The 23945-nt window shown below is 49.1% G+C and overlaps 1 protein-coding gene across 1 annotated transcript in view; it reads left to right on the top strand.

Annotated features, from left to right (window-relative positions):
* Window positions 1–8435: 8435 nt before the first annotated feature.
* The window catches only part of LOC119952384, a 397406-nt gene continuing 381896 nt past the window's right edge, over window positions 8436–23945 (top strand). The window contains exons 1-2 of the mRNA XM_038776091.1: window positions 8436–8574; window positions 8694–8768. Coding sequence (XP_038632019.1) covers window positions 8478–8574; window positions 8694–8768 — 172 coding nt within the window. The 5' untranslated portion in view covers window positions 8436–8477. The remainder of the gene's footprint in view (window positions 8575–8693; window positions 8769–23945) is intronic.

Below are 23945 nucleotides of genomic sequence, written 5' to 3'. Positions count from 1 at the left end.
TGCCAGTCCCCAAATTCTCTGGTGACCGGAGAATCGGCGCCATCGGTGCCGGCGCGGCGCCGGTCAGAGGCCGCTCTACAGGCCGGCCCCCCCCCGGCGATTCTCCGCCCGGGATAGGCCCAGTGGCCGCCCACAAATGCCCGAGTCCCGCTGGCACCGTTCACATCTGGTCTTAGCCAGCGGGACCTCAGTGTCCATCCTGTCAGGGGCGGCCCCGTGGGGAGGAGGGGGGGTTCCGGCCCCGGGGGGGGGGGGGGGGGGGGGGGGCCTCTCCGTGGCCTGTCCCACGATCGGGGCCTACCGATCATTGGGCCGGCCTCCTTTGCCCCACGCCGGCCCCTGTAGCCCTACGCCATGGTGCGTTGCCCCACGCCGGCCCCTGTAGCCCTACGCCATGGTGCGTTGGGGCCAGCGCCGGCCCCTGTAGCCCTACGCCATGGTGCATTGCCCTGTGCCGGCCCCTGTAGCCCTACGCCATGGTGCATTGCCCCGCGCCAGCCCCTGTAGCCCTACACCATGGTGCATTGCCCCACGCCGGCCCCTGTAGCCCTACGCCATGGTGCATTGCCCCGCGCCAGCCCCTGTAGCCCTACGCCATTGTGCGTTGCCCCACGCTGGCCCCTGTAGCCCTACGCCATGGTGCGTTGCCCCACGCCGGCCCCTGTAGCCCTACGCCATGGTGTGTTGGGGCCAGCGCTGGCCCTTGTAGCCCTACGCCATGGTGCGTTGCCCCACGCCGGCCCCTGTAGCCCTACGCCATGGTGCGTTGCCCCACGCCGGCCCCTGTAGCCCTACGCCATGGTGCGTTGGGGCCAGCGCCGGCCCCTGTAGCCCTACGCCATGGTGCATTGCCCCGCGCCAGCCCCTGTAGCCCTACGCCATGGTGCATTGCCCCACGCCGGCCCCTGTAGCCCTACGCCATGGTGCATTGCCCCGCGCCAGCCCCTGTAGCCCTACGCCATTGTGCGTTGCCCCACGCCGGCCCCTGTAGCCCTACGCCATGGTGCGTTGCCCCACGCCGGCCCCTGTAGCCCTACGCCATGGTGTGTTGGGGCCACGCCGGCCCCTGTAGCCCTACGCCATGGTGCGTTGCCCCACGCCGGCCCCTGTAGCCCTACGCCATGGTGCGTTGCCCCACGCCGGCCCCTGTAGCCCTACGCCATGGTGCGTTGCCCCACGCCGGCCCCTGTAGCCCTACGCCATGGTGCGTTGCCCCACGCCGGCCCCTGTAGCCCTACGCCATGGTGCGCTGCCCCGGGCCAGCACCTGTAGCCCTACGCCATGGTGCGTTGTCCCGTGCCGGCCCCTGTAGCCCTACGCCATGGTGCGTTGCCCCACGCCGGCCCCTGTAGCCCTACGCCATGGTGCGTTGCCCCACGCCGGCCCCTGTAGCCCTACGCCATGGTGCGTTGGGGCCAGCGCCGGCCCCTGTAGCCCTACGCCATGGTGTGTTGGGGCCAGCGCCGGCCCCTGTAGCCCTACGCCATGGTGCGTTGCCCCGTGCCGGCCCCTGTAGCCCTACGCCATGGTGCGTTGCCCCACGCCGGCCCCTGTAGCCCTACGCCATGGTGCGTTGCCCCGCGCCGGCCCCTGTAGCCCTACGCCATGGTGCGTTGGGGCCAGCGCGGCCCCTGTAGCCCTACGCCATGGTGCGTTGCCCCACGCCGGCCCCTGTAGCCCTACGCCATGGTGTGTTGGGGCCAGCGCCGGCCCCTGTAGCCCTACGCCATGGTGCGTTGCCCCGCGCCGGCCCCTGTAGCCCTACGCCATGGTGCGTTGCCCCACGCCGGCCCCTGTAGCCCTACGCCATGGTGCGTTGGGGCCAGCGCCGGCCCCTGTAGCCCTACGCCATGGTGCGTTGCCCCACACCGGCCCCTGTAGCCCTACGCCATGGTGCGTTGGGGCCAGCGCCGGCCCCTGTAGCCCTACGCCATGGTGCGTTGGGGCCAGCGCCGGCCCCTGTAGCCCTACGCCATGGTGCGTTGCCCAGCGCCGGCCCCTGTAGCCCTACGCCATGGTGCGTTGGGGCCAGCGCCGGCCCCTGTAGCCCTACGCCATGGTGCGTTGCCCAGCGCCGGCCCCTGTAGCCCTACACCATGGTGTGTTGGGGCCAGCGCCGGCCCCTGTAGCCCTACGCCATGGTGCGTTGGGGCCAGCGCCGGCCCCTGTAGCCCTACGCCATGGTGCGTTGCCCCGCGCTGGCCCCTGTAGCCCTACGCCATGGTGCGTTGGGGCCAGCGCCGGCCCCTGTAGCCCTACGCCATGGTGCGTTGGGGCCAGCGCCGGCCCCTGTAGCCCTACGCCATGGTGCGTTGCCCCACGCCGGCCCCTGTAGCCCTACGCCATGGTGTGTTGGGGCCAGCGCCGGCCCCTGTAGCCCTACGCCATGGTGTGTTGGGGCCAGCGCCGGCCCCTGTAGCCCTACGCCATGGTGCGTTGCCCCGCGCCGGCCCCTGTAGCCCTACGCCATGGTGCGTTGCCCCACGCCGGCCCCTGTAGCCCTACGCCATGGTGCGTTGGGGCCAGCGCCGGCCCCTGTAGCCCTACGCCATGGTGCGTTGCCCCACACCGGCCCCTGTAGCCCTACGCCATGGTGCGTTGGGGCCAGCGCCGGCCCCTGTAGCCCTACGCCATGGTGTGTTGGGGCCAGCGCCGGCCCCTGTAGCCCTACGCCATGGTGCGTTGGGGCCAGCGCCGGCCCCTGTAGCCCTACGCCATGGTGCGTTGCCCCGCGCTGGCCCCTGTAGCCCTACGCCATGGTGCGTTGGGGCCAGCGCCGGCCCCTGTAGCCCTACGCCATGGTGCGTTGGGGCCAGCGCCGGCCCCTGTAGCCCTACGCCATGGTGCGTTGGGGCCAGCGCGGAGACGGAAGCTACCACGCATGCGCGTATCCGCGCCGGTCGCAGCGCACATGTGCAGACCCGCGGCGCCCATTTGACGGCGGTATCGGCAGCTGGAGCGGCGTGGGTCGCTCCAGTGCCATGCTAGCCTCCGGCAGGGCAGACGATCGCTACACATTGCGGTCCGATGATGTCGTTGTTACATCTCTCCAGTTTTACAACGGCGTCAACACTCTGCTTCAGGGTTTCCTGTTCTGGGTCCACATATTTTCCAAACATTGATTAATTGATTTATTGTCACATGTACCGATGTACAGTGAAAAGTATTTATCTGTGGCCGAGGGGACATACACAGTACGTACATAGCAGACAAAAAGAATAATCAACAAAGTACATCGCCAAATAGTGATTGGTTACAGTGGGGAACAAGGGCCAAACAAGAGCAAGAGCATTATAGGGCGTCGTGAACAAGAAGATGTTAAGTTGACGCCCCGCCTGGCCCCTCAAGTGGAGGTGAAAGCTTCCGCTGCGTTATGTGGGACCTCTCTGTGCACAAAATGGCTGCCTGTCTGCCACAGTACATCAGTGACTACACTTCAAAAGTCTTTAACTGATTATGAAGCACTTTGGAATGCTCGGAGGTCAGGAAAGGTGAAAGACTTTAAATTGAAATTGCCCAATCAGACATTGTAGCAGGAATTTGTCTTGATCTGTTCATGAATGTTTTGCATTGGTCACCTCATGCAGGCCCCACCTAAGATTCAGATCTATTTCAGTCAAATGGAATTACATATCAGACATGGCAAATAAGACAGCAGATATGATTCTGCGGTCACCACCTCCTCACCACGGTAGCAGCAGTGCTACAGACGCCGGTCTCATTAACTCATTATGAGACTTGTGCCATTGGGACATTTATTTACAGGTTGTCATACTTAAAAAAAAACACCAGCTCGCATACCCAAATATCCTCCCTTAAAGCATTAACCTGGAAGTAAATTGGTGGTCACCCCTAAAGGTAGTCGGTCAACTGGAAGACTGAATTGAACATGTACCTTTAGGATTATTCTTCCTCTAAAGAACAGCCTAGAAGAGAATTGCTGCTTACCTAATTCAATGTGTTCAGTAGATGGCAAATTTAGACTTTAGGTGCTGCCAACTGTACAGATCCATCAGTAGGTAGTTTAAAGAGGCACGTTGTTACCTGTTCAGATACAGTCAATATAGTTATTCACGAACTCTGCTACTAATGAAGTGCAGTTTTTGGTCTCTCTGTTACCTGTACACATACAGTCAGTGTAGATTTTGAACTCTCTCTGTTACCTGTCCACATAGTCAGTGTAGTTTTTCGACTCTCTCGGTTACTGTCCACATTGTGAGAGTACCTTTATCAAATAGCTGTAGTGGGTGTACCTTTAAGAAATGTATGTTTATTAGAGAGCTGCAGTGATGTCAGAGAATGGGTGGAGCTGGGCTGTCTGTCTGCTTTACTTTTGTTTTAGGCTGTTTGCTACAGGGTGTGGTTAGCTTAGTTTTGAGAGCTGGATAGCTGCAGGCAAAGCTAGGAGCTGTATAAGGATCTCTCTCTGCAAACTAAAGACTGTCTCCGAATCAATTGGGTGATTTCAAAGTGCTGACTGCTTTCAATAGTGAATTTAAACCTGATCTCTATATTAAAAAGGGTAGTTTGCCTTCCGGATGTTGTTTGGGAATTTATTAAGGGTTATCTATCGAGTACTGTACTCTGTGAGGATTTATTGGTGTTGACAGTTGTTAAGATGTTTACTGTGGTTTTCTAAACTGTTAACTGGTTTTATAAATAAACATTGTTTTAATTTAAAAGTACTGCAAAGCTCCTCTGCACCACACCTGCAGAGTGGACCGTGTGCTCCACATACCACAATCTAGTAAAAGTCAGGTGAACTCCATGATACACTCTGGGGTTCTCTAAACACTGTCCCATAACAAGATACAGTCAGTGTATTTTCTGGACACTCTCAGTTACCTGTCCACATACAGTCAGTGTATTTTCAGGGACTATCTCTGTTACCTGTACACACAGTCAGTATAGTTTCTGCACTCTCTCTTTTATCTATACACTGACAGTCAGTGTAGATTTTGGACTCTCTCTGTTACCTGTCCACATACAGTGTAGATGTTGGACTCTCTCTGTTATCTGTCCACATACAGTCAGCTCAGATTTTGGACTCTCTCTGTTACCTGTCCACATACAGTGTAAATGTTGGACTCTCTCTGTTATCTGTCCATATACAGTGTAGATTTTGGACTCTCTCTGTTACCTGTCCACATACAGTGTAGATTTTGGACTTTCTCTGTTCCCTGTCCACATACAATTAGTGTAGATTTTGGACTTTCTCTGTTCCCTGTCCACATACAATTAGTGTAGATTTTGGACTTTCTCTGTTACCTGTCCACATAGAGTCAGTGTAGATTATGGACACTCTCTGTTCCCTGTCCATATACAGTGTAGATTTTGGACTCTCTCTGTTACCTGCCCATATATAGTGTAGATTTTGGACTCTCTCTGTTACCTGTCCATATACAGTGTAGATTTTGGACTCTCTCCGTTCCCTGTCCACATACAATCAGTGTAGATGTTGGACTCTCTCTGTTACCTGTCCATATACAGTGTAGATGTTGGACTCTCTATTACCTGTCCACATACCGTGTAGATTTTGGACTCTCGCTGTTACCTGTCCATATACAGTGTAGATTTTGGACTCTCTCTGTTCCCTGTCCACTTACAATCAGTGTAGATGTTGGACTCTCTCTGTTACCTGTCCATATACAGTGTAGATGTTGGACTCTCTATTACCTGTCCACGTACCGTGTAGATTTTGGACTCTCTCTGTTACCTGTCCATATACAGTGTAGATGTTGGACTCTCTATTACCTGTTCATATACAGTGTAGATTTTGGACTCTCTCTGTTACCTGTCCACATACAATCAGTGTAGATTTTGGACTCTCTCCGTTCCCTGTCCACATACAATCAGTGTAGATTTTGGATTCTCTCTGTTACCTGTCCATATACAGTGTAGATTTTGGACCTTCTCTGTTACCTGTCCATATACAGTGTAGATTTTGGATTCTCTCTGTTACCTGTCCATATACAGTGTAGATTTTGGACTCTCTCTGTTACCTGTCCACATAGAGTCAGTGTAGATTATGGACTCTCTCTGTTACCTGTCTACATAGAGTCAGTGTAGATTATGGACTCTCTCTGTTCCCTGTCCATATACAGTGTAGATTTTGGACTCTGTTACCTGTCCACATATAGTGTAGATTTTGGATTCTCTCTGTTACCTGTCCATATACAGTGTAGATTTTGGACTCTCTCTGTTACCTGTCCATATATAGTTAGATTTTGGATTCTCTCTGTTACCTGTCCACAAATAGTGTAGATTTTGGATTCTCTCTGTTACCTGTCCACATACAGTGTAGATTTTGGACTCTCTCTGTTCCCTGTCCATATACAGTGTAGAGTTTGGACTCTCTCTGTTACCTGTCCATATATAGTGTAGATTTTGGACTCTCTCTGTTACCTGTCCATATATAGTGTAGATTTTGGACTCTCTCTGTTACCTGTCCATATATAGTGTAGATTTTGGACTCTCTCTGTTACCTGTCCACATAGTCGATGTAGATTATGGACTCTCTCTGTTCCCTGTCCACATACAGTGTAGATGTTGGACTCTCTCTGTTATCTGTCCACATACAGTCAGCTCAGATTTTGGACTCTCTCTGTTACCTGTCCACATACAGTGTAAATGTTGGACTCTCTCTGTTATCTGTCCATATACAGTGTAGATTTTGGACTCTCTCTGTTACCTGTCCACATACAGTGTAGATTTTGGACTTTCTCTGTTCCCTGTCCACATACAATTAGTGTAGATTTTGGACTTTCTCTGTTCCCTGTCCACATACAATTAGTGTAGATTTTGGACTTTCTCTGTTACCTGTCCACATAGAGTCAGTGTAGATTATGGACACTCTCTGTTCCCTGTCCATATACAGTGTAGATTTTGGACTCTCTCTGTTACCTGCCCATATATAGTGTAGATTTTGGACTCTCTCTGTTACCTGTCCATATACAGTGTAGATTTTGGACTCTCTCCGTTCCCTGTCCACATACAATCAGTGTAGATGTTGGACTCTCTCTGTTACCTGTCCATATACAGTGTAGATGTTGGACTCTCTATTACCTGTCCACATACCGTGTAGATTTTGGACTCTCGCTGTTACCTGTCCATATACAGTGTAGATTTTGGACTCTCTCTGTTCCCTGTCCACTTACAATCAGTGTAGATGTTGGACTCTCTCTGTTACCTGTCCATATACAGTGTAGATGTTGGACTCTCTATTACCTGTCCACGTACCGTGTAGATTTTGGACTCTCTCTGTTACCTGTCCATATACAGTGTAGATGTTGGACTCTCTATTACCTGTTCATATACAGTGTAGATTTTGGACTCTCTCTGTTACCTGTCCACATACAATCAGTGTAGATTTTGGACTCTCTCCGTTCCCTGTCCACATACAATCAGTGTAGATTTTGGATTCTCTCTGTTACCTGTCCATATACAGTGTAGATTTTGGACCTTCTCTGTTACCTGTCCATATACAGTGTAGATTTTGGATTCTCTCTGTTACCTGTCCATATACAGTGTAGATTTTGGACTCTCTCTGTTACCTGTCCACATAGAGTCAGTGTAGATTATGGACTCTCTCTGTTACCTGTCTACATAGAGTCAGTGTAGATTATGGACTCTCTCTGTTCCCTGTCCATATACAGTGTAGATTTTGGACTCTGTTACCTGTCCACATATAGTGTAGATTTTGGATTCTCTCTGTTACCTGTCCATATACAGTGTAGATTTTGGACTCTCTCTGTTACCTGTCCATATATAGTTAGATTTTGGATTCTCTCTGTTACCTGTCCACAAATAGTGTAGATTTTGGATTCTCTCTGTTACCTGTCCACATACAGTGTAGATTTTGGACTCTCTCTGTTCCCTGTCCATATACAGTGTAGAGTTTGGACTCTCTCTGTTACCTGTCCATATATAGTGTAGATTTTGGACTCTCTCTGTTACCTGTCCATATATAGTGTAGATTTTGGACTCTCTCTGTTACCTGTCCATATATAGTGTAGATTTTGGACTCTCTCTGTTACCTGTCCACATAGTCGATGTAGATTATGGACTCTCTCTGTTCCCTGCCCATATACAGTGTAGATTTTGGACTCTGTTACCTGTCCACATATAGTGTAGATTTTGGATTCTCTCTGTTACCTGTCCACATATAGTGTAGATTTTGGATTCTCTCTGTTACCTGTCCATATACAGCGTAGATTATGGACTCTCTCTGTTCCCTGTCCATATACAGTGTAGATTTTGGACTCTCTCTGTTACCTGTCCACATATAGTGTAGATTTTGGATTCTCTCTGTTACCTGCGTTCTAGCCCGGGTGAGTCGAGCTGAGGGCGGGGCTGCAGTGTATCCAGCGCGCTGACGTCACAATGCGGTTGCCAGGTGAGCGGACCAGGTTGCAACATTCAGCTGAAGGGCCGGTGCCCGGGAGGCAGCACATGTCTCTTCACAGCAGCGACTCTCCATGGTTACCAGGCTGCTTCTCCTCAGTTTCCTGCTAGTCACCGCATCTGTACAGCTCAGAGCAAATGTACAAGCAGCCCAAGGCTCCGCTCGAAGAAGTGAGTGATGTTGCACCCTCCCTTTTCTTAAAGCAACAACTCACAATCGCGAATGATGGATGGCAGAAGCAAGTCACCTTTGCAAAGGGAACAGTAATGTGTTCATTCTTCCCCCGCAGATTCCAGATCTCCGCCTGTCTATCATGTGGAGAAGCCGCCCATCGCTGTCATCGAAGAAGATTATCCATCAAGTGGTAAGACATTGGAGCAAGGGTATTGCACAATATGGAGCAAAGAAGCCTGCTTCAGCAATGATTCCCAATATCCCTCAAATCTGCACAATCGCTCTTTAAATGAACGCTGGGGGCTGAATATTCAACTTGGACAGAATTGCAAAGCACCTTTGAATTCTACACCAATGAAAATCAATATCAAATGGGGCTTATGGGGATGGTAGGTGCCTGGTTACCACCCCTGACCAATTCGGTCTCCACAATGTCACCTGCCCCTCTCCACCTCCTCATCCTCCTTCATTTTGAAAAAAAACTGCAAAACTCTTTGGCTTGCCAAATGATGGGCCACACTAGGATGGCAGCTTTTCACCTTCTGTGACCACACCAAGAAAGCAATTCTATAAAAAAATATTATCATGGCTTGTAATTGTGTCTGGCCCATTCAGCCAACTAGTGGGTGCCAAACATTGTTTATAATATTGTTCTGTCAGCAAATTTAATATAGGCAATAACCTATTGAAAGTAAAGGGGTTAATTCCTGTATGAGATAACAGACAGCGTCTTGTGTTAGTACGTTACTTTCAGCAGCAATATCATCCATATTAAAATTGGTGTTGCCAAACCTCTTTTTGTTAACAAATGGTCATCAACACAATGGATATAGGATTGGCTGACGGGCAGAGAGTGGGGCTCAAGGGATCTTTTTCAGAATGACAGCCGGTGACTAGTGGAGTGCCTCAAAGCTAGGTGCTGGGATCACAACTTTTCACATTAATATATATTAATGATCTGAAAGAAGGAACTGAAGGCACGGTTGTTAAGTTAGCAGATGATACAAAGATTTGTAGAAGGACAGGTAGTGCAGAAGAAGCAGGGTGGCTGAAGAAGGATTTGGACAGACGACGAGAGTGCAAAGAAGTGGCAGATGGAAAAGAGTGAGGTTGTGCACTTTGGAAGGAGGAATGGAGGCTTCAACTATTTTCTAAATGGGGAAATGCTTAGGAATACAGAAGCATAAAGGCACTTGGGAGTCCTTGTTCATGATTCTCTTAAGGTTAATGTGCAGGTTCGGTTGGCAGTTAGGAAGGTAAATGCAACGTTAGCATTCATGTCAAGAGGGCTAGAATGCAAGAGTAGGGATGTACTTCTAAAGCTGTATAAGGCTCTGGTCAGACCCCATTTGGAGTATTGTGAGCAGTTTTGGGCCCCGTATCTGAGGAAGGATGTGCTGGCCTTGGAAAGGGTCCAGAGGTGGTTCACAAGAATGATCCCTGGAATGAAGAACTTGTCGTATGAGGAACAGTTGGGGACTCTGGGTCTGTAGGATGAGGGGGAATTTTAATGAAACTTACGGAATACTGCGAGACCTCGATAGAGTGGATGTGGAGAGGATGTTTCCACTTGTAGGAGAAACTAGAACAAGAGGACACTATCTCAGATTAAAGGTCGTTCCTTTAAAACAGAGATGAGGAGGAATTTCTTCAGCCAGAGGGTGGTGAATCTGTGAAACTCTTTGCTGCAGAAGGCTGTGGAGGCCAAATCACTGAGCGTCTTTAAGACAGAGATAGATAGGCTCTTGATTAATAAGGGGATCAGGGGTTATGGGGAGAAGGCAGGCAAATGGGGATGAGAAAATACCAGCCATGATTGAAAGGTGGAGCAGACTCGATGGGCCAAGTGGCCTAATTCTGCTCCTATGTCTTATGGTCTAACAAGTTGCATCACTCATATTCTGTTTTGATGAATGCCAATGCTTGATCTCCTGGTTTTGTCTCTATAGAGCAGTGGATGTACCTATGCCACATGGACTGCGATGTTTCAAAAAGGCACTCATCACCCACTTATCAAGTGGCATTTTGGGATATGTATCTTGTGACACCCGCATTCTGTGAAAGACAAACAAATAGATAAAAGGAAGCACAGGAAAGGAGAGTATTACTGGCAGGGAGAAATGAGAAAAAATGGATTCAAATGGAGAGAGATTCACCTATAATCTGCAGGCATCTACCTCTGGGTTCGAAAGACAATTTTTGTATTTTGAGGGAACCACTCTCTGTCAAGCATGGTTGGCCAGGAATATCTGCAACTTTTAATGCCTGCCATGGGCATGTTGGACAGATTAGCACATCGATTATCAGCTTGTTTGGCTGTGTTTGCCTACAAGTCCACAGTCGGGAGTTTCAGGATTGCAGGCAGGCACACTGCCCACTGAGCCATAGGAGCAGAGAGAGGCAGGGGCGGTGATACTCAGATTTCCTACAGCACAGATGGAGGCCATTTGGCCCACTGTGTCCGTGCTGGCCTTCTGCCAGTGCAACTCAGCTAGTCCCACCACCACTCCTTTTCAACATAAACCGGCAAATTATTTCCCCTTCGGATCATTATCAAATTCCCTTTTTAAAGCTCTGATTGAATCTGCCGCCACTACATTCCCAGGCAGTGCATTAGAAATCCTAACCAATCATAGCCTAAAAGAGCTTTTCCTCATGTCACCTCTGATGCTTTTCCCGATCCAGTGTCCTCTTGTTCTCGACTCTTGCACCAAAGGGAGCAGTTTCTCTCCATCTACCCCAACCAGAGTTTGATTTTGAACACCTCGCTCCCATCTCCTGTCAACCTTCTCACCTGTAGTGAGAACAGCCCCAGCTTCTCCAATCCTATCCACATGACTGAAGTCTCTCATTATCAGAGTTTCTACGCCCTATCTGACACCGTCATATCCTCTTTGAAGAATAGTGCCCAGAATTGGAAGCAATGCTCCAGGTGAGGCTGAGCCAGTATATTTGAAGCTTGGCCATGACTATCTTGCATGTGTACTCTCTGCCTTGCCCAGGATTCTGCTTTCTCAACCTGTCCTGCCTTATTCAGTGATTTGTGCACAAATGCCCCCAGAATAGCCAATGTTGTTCCTTTGTTTAAGAAGGGTAGCAAGGATAATCCAGGGAGCTACAAGCCGGTGAGCCATACGTCAGTGTTAGGGAAATTACTGGAGAGAATTCTTCGAGACAGGATCTACTCCCATTTGGAAGCAAGTGGTCGCATTAGCGAGAGGCAGCATGGTTTTGTGAAGGGGAGGTCGTGACTCACTAGATAGAGTTTTTCGAGGAGGTCACAAAGATGATTGATGCTGGTAGGGCAGTGGATGTTGTCTACATGGGCTTTAGTAAGGCCTTTGACAAGGTCCTTCATGGCAGACTGGTACAAAAGGTGAAGTCACACAGGATCAGAGATGAGCTGGCAAGACGGATACAGAACTGGCTAGGTCATAGAAGGCAGAGAGGGGCAGCACGGTGGCCTAGTGGTTAGCACAACCGCCTCACGGCGCTGAGGTCCCAGGTTCGAACCCGGCTCTGGGTCACTGTCCGTGTGGAGTTTGCACATTCTCCCCGTGTCTGCGTGGGTTTCGCCCCCACAACCCAAAAATGTGCAGAGTAGGTGGATTGGCCACGCTAAATTGCCCCTTAATTGGAAAAAAAATAATTGGGTAATCTAAATTTATAAAAATAAAATAAAAAATAAAAAAATAGAAGGCAGAGAGTAGCAATGGAAGGGTGCTTTTCTGATTGGAGGGCTGTGACTCGTGGTGTTCAGCAGGGATCAGTACTGGGACCTTTGCTGTTCGTAGTATATATAAATGATTTGGAGGAAAATGTAACTGGTCTGATTAGTAAGTTTGCAGACGACACAAAGGTTGGTGGAATTGCGGATAGCGATGAGGACTGTCAGAGGATACAGCAGGATTTTGATCGTTTGGAGACTTGAGCGGCGAGATGGAAGATGGAGTTTAATCCGGACAAATGTGAGGTGATGCATTTTGGGAGGTATAATACAGGTAGGGAATATACAGTGAATGGTAGAACACTCAAGAGTATTGACAGCCAGAGAGATCTAGGTGTACAGGTCCACAGGTCCCTGAAAGGGGCAACACAAGTGGAGATGGTAGTCAAGGAGACATACGGCATGCTTGCCTTCATTGGCCGGGGCATTGAGTATAAGAATTGGCAAGTCATGTTGCAACTGTATAGAACCTTAGTTAGGCCACACTTGGAGTATAGTGTTCAATTCTGGTCGCCACACTACCAGAAGGATGTGGAGGCTTCAGAAAGGGTGCAGAAGAGATTTACCAGGATGTTGCCTGGTATGGAGGGCAATAGCTATGAGGAGAGGTTGAATAAACTCGGTTTGTTCTCACTGGAACGACGGAGGTTGAGGGTCGACCTGATAGAGGTCTACAAAATTATGAGGGGCATAGACAGAGTGGATAGTCAGAGACTTTTTCCCAGGGTAGAAGGGTCAATTACTAGGAGGCATAGGTTTAAGGTGCAAGGGGCAAGGTTTAGAGGAGATATACGAGGCAAGTTTTTTACACAGAGGGTAGTGGGTGCCTAGAACGCGCTGCCGGAGGAGGTGGTGGAAGCTGGGATGATAGTGACGTTTAAGGGGCATCTTGACGAATACATGAATTAGGATGGGAATAGAGGGATACGGACCTCGGAAGTGTGGAAGATTTTAGTTTAGACGGGCAGCATGGTCGGCACAAGCTTGGAGGGCCGAAGGGCCTGTTCCTGTGCTGTACTTTTCTTTGTTCTTTGGAATTGCATCCTTTAGTTTACCATGCCGTTCCTTGTTCTGCATTACATTTCATCTGCCACTTGTCCACCCATTCTACCAGAGAGCGGAGAATCGGCGTCATTGGCGCTGGCGCGGTTGGCGTGGTGCCAGTCTGGGGCAGCGCCGGCGATTCTCTGGCCGGAATGGGCCAAGCGGCCGTGCAAATAATCCGGGTCCCGCCGGCACCGTCGACGTGTGGTCTTACCCGGCGGGACCTCGGCGTGCGTGCATCCGGGGACGGCCTGGTTGTGGGAGGAAAGGGGGGTCCGACCCCGGGGGGTGGGGGGGCCCTCCGCTGTGGCCTACCGATCGGCGACCCGGCGTCTCGGGCTAGCGGGCCTCTTTTGTTCCGCGCCGGACCCTGTAGCCCTTCGCCATGTTGTGTCAGAGCCAGCGCGGAGAAGGGAGCCACCGTGCATGCGCGCAATTGCTGGTCCCACTGCGCATGCACAGACCCACGGCACCCATCTGACACCGGGATCGGCAGCTGGAGTGGCCTGGCTCGCTCTAGTGCCGTGCTGGCCCCCTGTAGGGTTCAGAATCACTGATCCTGAGGGCATGTTGACGCCGTCGAAAAATGCGACGGCATTTACGACGACGTCAACACTGAGCCTCAGGATCAAAGAATTCCGCCCAAATTCTCTGCATTCTTATGGATAAAGATACGTTTTTGTGGAGAATATTGAATTTCCGCCGATAGCGTCGAGGCATAGTATTGATGCAATCTTGGAAACTCTGATGAATACTGAGGGATATTGATGCATTTTTAGGAATAACACCGGTACTTTCTTGGAAATGACGTTGACACAATCTGTGAATCCAAAGATTCTATTCGTCAATCTCTGAGGTGAATGATGATGCATTCCCGGAGAAAACGATGCATTTCATGAAATAAAGCTGATGGAAGTTTGGGGACAAAGGTGATACATTTTGAGAGAAGCAATTATGCTGTTCTTCGGTAATATTGGTGTGCTTTTGGGCAGACATCTGATGCGGTATTCGGATAATGCTAATGCCAGTACTGATGCATTCTTACAGATAGCATGGGTGCATTCTGAAGATAAACCGATGTACAGTCTTCGAGATAATATCAATGTGTTCTCAGCAGATACATTGTGGAGAACACTGATGTCGTGTTGTGGATGTTGTATTGGTGGGGAGGATATGCTTGATGCCTGTTAATTCTGAAGCACCGCCGTGGATAACATTGACTCATTTATGGCGACAGCACTGCATTCTTCAGAATAACGTCTTGTTTATAATGGTAATGTTTTAGAGTGTTATGTTGACCCATTCATGTGGTTGGCATAACTACATTCTTCACAATGATGCTGCTGTGTTATTCATTATCACCCTGTGGAACTCCAAAGATAACATTGATGTTAATTCAATATAACGCTGATGCATTCTGAGGATAACATTGAACATACTCATGCAAAACCTCAATGGATTGTGGAGGTAACACACGCATTCTTGGATACAATGCTGATACACTCTGATGCGTTCTTGGTGAATGACTTGAAGCATTCTCATTCAAAATGTTTTTGGCTTCTTGTTGATGATAGTGATGTATTCATAGAATCCCTGTGGTGCAGAAGGAGGCCATTCGGCCCATTGAACCTTCACCAACCCTCTGAAAGAGCACCCTACCTAGGCCAACTCCCCCTCACTATCCCCATCTCCCCACCTAGGGGCAATTGAACACAGACAATTCTTAGAATCTTAGAATCATAGAATTTACAGTGCAGAAGGAGGCCATTCGGCCCATCGAATCTGAACCGGCCTTTGGAACGAGTACCCGACCCAAGCCCACACCTCCATCCTATCCCCGTAACCCAGCAACCCCATCCAAACTTTTTGGACACTAAGGGCAATTTTAGAATGGCCAATCCACCTAACCTGCACATCTTTGGACTGCGGGAGGAAACCGGAGCACCCGGAGGAAACCCACGCAGTCACGGGAAGAACGTGCAAACTCCACATCGACAGTGACCCGAGGCCGGAATCGAAACCGGGTCCCTGATGCTGTTGAGGCAGCCGTGCTAACCACTGTGCCGCCGTGCTGCCCTTTCTTTAATACAATGTCACTGTATTCCCCGTGATCAAGTTAGGCTAACTGGCCGATAGTTGCTGGGTTTATTCCTGTCCCTTTTTTCTGTTCAAGGATGGTCTGACACCAAACTGATATCGAAGGAGGATTGAAATATTGTGGTCTGTACCTCCACAATCTACCCTTACCTCGGTCCGTGGCCAATCTCTCAGGATCGAAATGAAACATTGAAGTATCCAAAGGGAATAAAAGCAAAATACTGAGGATGCTGGAAATCTGAATGAAAAGCGGAACATTCTGGAAAAACTCAGCAGGTCTGGCGGCTTCTGTGGAGGGAGAGAAAACCCGAGTTAATTTTTCTCCCTCAGAGTTAGTGCAACTCCTCCTCGGGACTCCAGATTCTGAAGGGGGGAGAGAGTATTTCACCCTAGCTGGGGAATCTGAAACACGTGGGCACGGTTTCAGGACAAGAGCACGCTCATTCAGCATGGAGGTGTGGAGAAATGTCGTCACCTAGCGGATTGTGAATCTTTGGAATCCTCTACCCCAGAGAGTTGTGGACGTTCAGTCACCGAGTGTGTTTAAGGCTGCATTAGGCAGATTTTTGGTTTCTCAGGGGATCAAGTGAAATGGGGTATGGAACGGCAGAAGTGGCTTCAGAGGCTTCAATGGTCTAACCCTGTTCCTATTTCTTCTGTTCTCCCACATTCAATAAACTTGAGACCATCCAAAACTCTGCTATCCATGTCTTAATTTGCATCAAATCCGTTTCAGTCATTCCCCCATGCTCGCTGAACTACACTGGTTAAGCATCATCATTTTAGAATTTTCATCCTTGTTTTCAAATTCATCCATTTCCTGGTCCCTCCCTTCCTCTGTAATCACCTCCAGCCTCAAAACCTTCAAATTCTCATCTTTTGAATATCCCTAATTTTGGTTGAGCCTTTAGCTGCCTGGGCTATAAGCTCCGGAAGTCCCTCTGTAAACCTCCACCCTGTCTTGATCTGTCTGCCTCCTCCTTTAAGACACTCCAAACATCTCAGCTCCTTGACCAAGCTTTTAGTACCGTAGAACCACAGAAAAGATACAGTACAGAAGGGGTGAAAAGATACAGTATTAAAGACCGACCGCTCGTTTTCCTTCCCCTTCTGTGCAGCCGAGCCACCCGTGGGCCAAGGGCCCAACTGCGCGGGACACGTGAAGTCTCAGTCATGCGGAAAGCCGGCGTGGTAGTGCCACATTGTATGGCGTGATTGCTGCAGGTCATGAGCCATGCGCGTGCATGACCAGTGGCCTGGCCATTCCCCGGCTGTTTTCAGTGCGGGAACCGGGAGTTTCAGCCGGCGCCGCTGCTCTCCCCTCACTGGTCCCGGAATCGGTGAGGATTTCATGCAGATTTTTTGGTCGTAAAAGACCACACATGCTCCGCTGACACCGCCACTTAGCCGCTGAAACGGAGAATCCAGCCCAGTATCTTCCGGATTTGAGCTACTTGATGGCACAATCAATGGACACGAAACGTAGATGAAGTCCGAACGATAGGCTTTAATACACAAGAGTCACATGACTTACCTGGGCCAATGGGCAGAGAGTCCTCTGCACCAATGGCAGCTCACACTTCCAGGTACCTTAATACCCCTAGTCATACTACCACACTACTCTGCTTTTCTCAACCTATGGAAATTAAAGTCTCTCATAATACAACATTGCCTTTACAACACACCTCTTTAATCTTTCAATCGATACATTCTGCCACCTCATTGTTGCTATCAGGAGGCCTGTAGACAACTCCCATGACAGTTTTAAGCTTTCTCTGAGCCCTCAGTTTTAACTTTTGACGATCCGATTCTAACTCTGTGGGTGGGTTGGTTTTGAATGTGTTAGATTTAAATCTCACCCAGAACCTCTGCTGATTCGCTTTCCCTTATCTATATTCTGTTTAGGACAGCACGGTGGCTTAGTGGTTAGCACTACTGCCTCACGGCGCCAAGGTCCCAGGTTCGATCCCAGCTCTGGGTCACTGTCCGTGTGGAGTTTGCACATTCTCCCCGTGTCTGCGTGGGTTTTGCCCCCACAACCTAAAGATGTGCAGGGTAGGTGGATTGGCCACGCTAAATTGCCCCTTAATTGGAAAAGATGAATTGGGTACTGTAAATTTAAAAGAAAAGAAAATCTATGTTCTGTTTGCCTAACGATATAATGGTATTCAGTAAGGTGAGCTTTTTTCCTCTTCCAGTTTCAATCCATTAATTGGCCAGAATTTTATGTGTAAAGGTTTGGGTGTGCATCCGACGCGGAAGTGAGTAAAACCTTATAGAACATAGAACAGTACAGCACAGAACAGGCCCTTCGGCCCTCGATGTTGTGTCGAGCAATGATCACCCTACTCAAACCCACATATCCACCCTATACCCGTAACCCAACAACTCCCCCCCTTAACCTTACTTTTTTAGGACACTAAGGGCAATTTATCATGGCCAATCCACCTAACCCGCACATCTTTGGACTGTGGGAGGAAACCGGAGCACCCGGAGGAAACCCACGCACACACGGGGAGGACGTGCAGACTCCGCACAGACAGTGACCCAGCCGGGAATCGAACCTGGGACCCTGGAGCTGTGAAGCATTTATGCTAACCACCATGCTACCGTGCTGCCCACTGCCCACCTTGCGAGCAGACATTGGCCACATGTCCTGATGTCATTGCGCCCTCTCGCCGGTCCTGCACGTGAGTCGGACGCAGGTCTGCCGACAAACAGGAAACCAGTTTAACTGAATTGAAGCGATTGACTGGGATTTTATTCTGGCCGCCTGCTTTTGCGGTCAGTAGGCAGGCTAATTGGCAAGGCGGCCTCCACGCTTTAGTTCCACCTTCGAGCCAGAGCAGAATAAAATTCAGGGCTCAAATAGAGTTAAACGAGTGTGCCTGGGGACTGGGGTCTATTTATGATTGCATGGCCTGGCACTCGTGGAACAGCTTTTCCGCTGTTATTTCTTTCCTGCAGGTCCGTGCCATCCTCTCAGACTGCTCCTCGATGGCTGTGCCCCTGAGGGTGCACATTCCCTTTACTCATCACCCCATTGAAGGAGCATTTCCAAGGCTTGAGTATTGGGCTAGCTTTTATGTGGGGCTCCTCCCTCTCAGTTCCAGCTCAGCTGAACACACAGATCTGCAGACACATCAACTCCGGTTAAGATGGCTTTATTTTTCCAAGCTTGTTCCACGTATGTGGGAGAGTGATCTGGATAAATGCCAAAATCACTCTGTCTGACACTGGTGCAGACATCCCAATTATACAGTTTTCCAAAAATCAATAGCCCACCCCAGTTGGACTTGATCCAATCGTTGGAGCTGTCAATTGTATATTGACCAGTGAAATTTACTCTGAGCAACATGATGACTGTGATCAGCTCATGATTTAACCCCACCCTGCAACCTGTTGTTTACCAGGATACTGAATCCATTATGAAGTTGTTTTTCTGCCATTCCCATTTTAGTCATTGCAGCCAGTTCCTGCCCACCTCATTGTTCATCTAGGGGCAGGATGTTGAAGTTGGTTCCTCTTTACACCATGGATTGTCTAAGACAGAATATTGGCGGCACTGATAAGAACTGTTGACAGAGCTGGCCGTGTTGTTGCTGGCCACACTATTCCTGTATATCCCTGTTTGTCTGAAAAACATGGACACGTTAGCTAGCTTAAATCCCATCATGCATTGCAGCAAGTGTTTGAATGCTTGTTACTGCCATGTCCTAAAAAATACATGTTTAATGGTGAATAATGATTATTGGGTATACTTTCTAAGATTAATCTCAATCCTTAATGAACTAACTTGTGTAGAACTATTCTAGTGTTATCCTAGCTATCTGGTTTTAAGGGGTCTTATCTCAGGACCCCCTCTCCCTCCCCCCCCTTCCTTCACCCCTCTCCCCAACAGTGCTCAACCTTTCACAGAGTGCGTTTTACACTGGATGGCCATTAGTTGGCCAGCCAGCGCATTGACGCGTTCACAACGTGATCTCTAGTGATAGCGGGTTTCCCATCCACTCCTGCCTGTGCCAACATTGGGCACTTCCCACATGTAATAATCCCGTCCATGTTGTACCCTCCAAACTGTAACTGAGCCTCTAATATACTCTGTTTCTTATCCTTCATCTGTTTGTATAGAAAACTTTTATTTGGAAAAGGGACCCTAAATTTTCCTTCTGCTCTGATGTTGCCTTTCAAAGACTGTCACACATTTCTTATTTGTCCCTCCCGCTGTTATTACTTCAGTTACTTTAGTAATAAAACAGAAAATGCTGGAAATACTCAGCAGGTTTAATAGCATCTGTGGAGAGGGAAACAGTTAAAGTTTCAGGTCCATACCCATTGATCGGAGATGGGAAAAGTGTGGGATGTAATGGGTCTTGAGCAGTAGTAAGGGGAGAGGGTGAGAAAAAGAACAAAAAAGTGTTCCTATGATCGGGTGAAAGGCGGATTGTGCACAGCCAGAGTGGAAATATGGGACAAGTAAAGAAGCGAAAGATGTGTCTCATGGAAGTGCGACTGCCAGAATGATGAAGAGTGACCGTATTAAAGCAACAACTAAAAGAAAAAAATCGAAAGATAAAGTAGGGTCAGAATATGAAATTGTTGAACTCAATGCTGAGTCCAGTGGGCTACAAGTGCCATTTCCTTTTTCCTTTTGATCCTTTCCGCAAAGGACTTTGGTCCCAGCTCAGATCAAAGATACAAATCCCTCCCTCGCCTAGTACGTGTGGCAGTGTCCCAAAAAATGGAACTGCTCCTTTGCACGCCATTCTTTTAGCCACACCTCCAAGCCGCACTCCAGGACTTGAGTACAGAAGCCCAGGCTGGCACTACCATTGCAGTTCTGAAGGAATGCCGCACTGTCACATATTCCATTTGGTTAAACGTTCAACCAGGGTCCCGTTAGGTGGATATAAAAGATCCTGTGGCAGAAGAGAAGCAGGGGAGTTCGCCCTATGGTCCTAACCAATATCAATGATCATGTTTGCTTTGTGTGAGAGGTTGGTGTGCTGCTGCATCCCCGGAATCAGAAGTACTTTAATGCAGTATGTCACCTTGGTGCTTTAGATGAAATGTACTACATAGATGCAATTTCTTAATTATTGTTATTGATCTTTGTTCTTCTGCCAACAAGTACATGACCCAGACTCAAAAAATAATCCTGAATTTACCATGAACCTTGGAATCATAGAATTTACAGTGCAGAAGGTGACCATTCGGCCCATCGAGTCTGCACCAGCCCTTGGAAAGAGCATCCTAGGAAAGCCTACACCCCCACCCTATCCGCGTAACCCAGTAACCCCCAACTAATATTTTTGGACACTAAGGGGCAACTTATCATGGTCAGTCCACCTAAACTGCACATCTTTCGACTGTGGGAGGAAACCGGAGCACCCGGAGGAAACCCACGCAGACACGGGGAGAACGTGCAGACTCCACACAGGGAGTGGCCCAAGCCGGGAATTAAACCTGCGACCCTGGAGCTGTGAAGCAACAGTGCTAACCACTGTGCTACCATACTCGAGTCCTCACCTGTTAATTCAGCTCCTAACTCCTGTTATTTTTCTCAGCAGAACCTCCTCCCATTTATTTCCTTGTTTCATGGGTCCCATCGTGCTCAATGTCAGCCAGGTCTATTGATACTTCCAGCTCCCCCCCGTCTGTCGTCCCCCACAACAGGTAGTTCCAGTCCGTCTAGGAACTGTTTCAGCCCCGCACCCCCATTGGGGGACTCGGAGATGTACAGTCCCCGGTAGAAGGTCTCAAATGCCCGATTGACCTCCTTTGGTTCTGTTACCAGTCTGCCTCTGCTATCCTTTACCTGCGCTATTTCCCTTGTGACTGCCTGCTTTCTCAGCTGGTGAGCCAATAGGTGGCCAGCCTTGTCTCCGTGTTTGTAGAAGGTCCCCCGTGTCTGGCGGAGTTGGTACACGGCTTTCCTAGTGGATAGCTGCAGTCCATTTGCAGCTTTTTTTTCTCCGTCAGCAGCTGACTGTCAATACTCCTGAGGGTTCTACCATTCACTGTATATTCCCTACCTTCATTAGACCTTCCAAAATGCATTACCTCACATTTGTCCGGATTAAACTCCATCTGCCATCTCTCCGCCCAAGTCTCCAAACGATCTAAATCCTGCTGTATCCTCTGACAGTCCTCATCGCTATCCGCAATTCCACCAAACTTTGTGTCGTCTGCAAACTTACTAATCAGACCAGTTACATTTTCCTCCGACAGCAAAGGTCCCAGCACTGATCCCTGCGGAACACCACTAGTCACAGCCCTCCAATTATAAAAGCACCCTTCCATTGCTATTCTTTGCCTTCTATGACCTAGCCAGTTCCACCTTGCCAGCTCACCTCTGATCCCGTGTGACTTCACCTTTTGTACCAGTCTGCCATGAGGGACCTTGTCAAAGACCTTACTGAAGTCCATATAGACAACATCCACTGCCCTACCTGCATCAATCATCTTTGTGACCTCCTCGAAAAACTCTATCAAGTTAGCGAGTCACGACCTCCCCTTCACAAAACCATGCTGCCTCTCGCTAATACGTCCATTTGCTTCCAAATGGGAGTAGATCCTGTCTCGAAGAATTCTCTCCAGTAATTTCCCTCCCACTGACGTAAGGCTCACCGGCCTGTAGTTCCCTGGATTATCCTTGCTACCGTTCTTAAACAAAGGAACAACATTGACTATTCTCCAGTCCTCCAGGACATCACCTGAAGACAGTGAGGATCTAAAGATTTCTGTCAAGGCCTCAGCAATTTCCTCTCTAGCCTCTTTCAGTATTCTGGGGTAGATCCCATCAGGCCCTGGGGACTTATCTACCTTAATATTTTTGAAGACGCACAACACCTCGTCTTTTTGGATCTCAATGTGACCTAGGCTATCTACACACCCTTCTCCAGACTCAACATCCACCAATTCCTTCTCTTTGGTGAATAATGATGCAAAGTATTCATTTAGTACCTCGCCCATTTCCTCCTGCTCCACACATAGATTCCCTTGCCTGTCCTTCAGTGGGCCAACCCTTTCCCTGGCTACCCTCTTGCTTTATAAGTACGTGTAAAAAGCCTTGGGATTTTTCTTAACTCTATTTGCCAATGACTATTCGTGGCCCCTTTTAGCCCTCCTGACTCCTTGCTAAAGTTGCTTCCACTGTTCCCGAAATGCTCCCCTACTGAAACTTCTACCACCTGGCCCGACTCATTCCCCAATACCAGGTCCAGTATAGCTCCTTCCATAGTTTGACTATCGACATATTGTTTTAAGAAGCCCTCCTGGATGCTCCTTACAAACCCTGCCCCGTCCAAGCCCCTAGCACTAAGTGAGTCCCAGTCAATATTGGGGAACTTAAAGTCTCCTATCACAACAACCCTGTTGTTTTTACTCGTTTCCAAAATCGGTCTACCTATCTGCTCCTCTATCTCCCGCTTGTATTATTCCTTGTGTCTGAATAAAGCTCGTATTCTTACAGTTGAAGTAGATGCTTTATTGTGAGTTCATTCTCTCTCCAGCCTTTATACTATATTACACCTGAGCTGCATGTCTGTGTCCTGCTCACCAGCTGCCGTTCCTGTGAGGAGAGCCTTGACTTCCTGTTTGTCCCTGTATATATGCATCTCTGGTGCTCCCTCTAGTGGTTACTTAGTTGTAGTTTATTTACATTAACCCCTTGTGTATATACAGTGATGCACATCACTACACCGCTAGCTGTTGGGTGGCCTGTAGTAAACCCCAACATTATGACTGCACCCTTCTTATTCCTGATCTCTACCCATATAGCCTCGCTGCCCTCTGAGGTGGCCTCCTGTAGTACAGCTGTGATATTCTCCCTAAGCAGTAGCGCAACTCCGCCACCCTTTTTACATCCCCCTCTATCCCGCCTGAAACATCTAAATCCTGGAACGTTTAGCTGCCAATCCTGTCCTTCCCTCAACCAGGTCTCTGTTATGGCAACAACATCATAGTTCCAAGTACTACAGGGGCTGTTTAGCTCACAGGGCTAAATCACTGGCTTTGAAAGCAGACCAAGGCAAGCCAGCAGCACGGTTTGATTCCCGTAACAGCCTCCCCGAACAGGTGCCGGAATGTGGCGACTAGGGGCTTTTCACAGTAACTTCATTTGAAGCCTACTCGTGACAATAAGCGATTTTCATTTCATTACTAATCCAAGCTCTAAATTCATCTGCCTTACCTGTTGTACTTCTTGCATTAAAACATATGCACTTCAGGCCACCAGATATGCTGTTTTTAGCAACATCTCCCTGTCTGCTCTGCCTCAGAGCCACACTGGCCCTATTCCCTAGTTCTTGCTCAATTTTTTCACCTTCTGACCTATTGCTCCGGTACCCACCCCCCTGCCATACTAGTTTAAACCCTCCCGTGTGACACTAGCAAACCTCGCGGCTAGGATATTTATGCCTCTCCAGTTTAGATGCAACCCGTCCTTCTTATACAGGTCACACCTGCCCCAGAAGAGCTCCCAGTGGTCCAGATAAT

This window comes from Scyliorhinus canicula, chromosome 17 (genome assembly GCF_902713615.1).
Source record: "Scyliorhinus canicula chromosome 17, sScyCan1.1, whole genome shotgun sequence".
Classification (NCBI taxonomy): Eukaryota; Metazoa; Chordata; class Chondrichthyes; order Carcharhiniformes; family Scyliorhinidae; genus Scyliorhinus; species Scyliorhinus canicula.
Note: the sequence above shows the minus strand (reverse complement) of the source record. Positions and strands in the feature narration are given on the sequence as shown.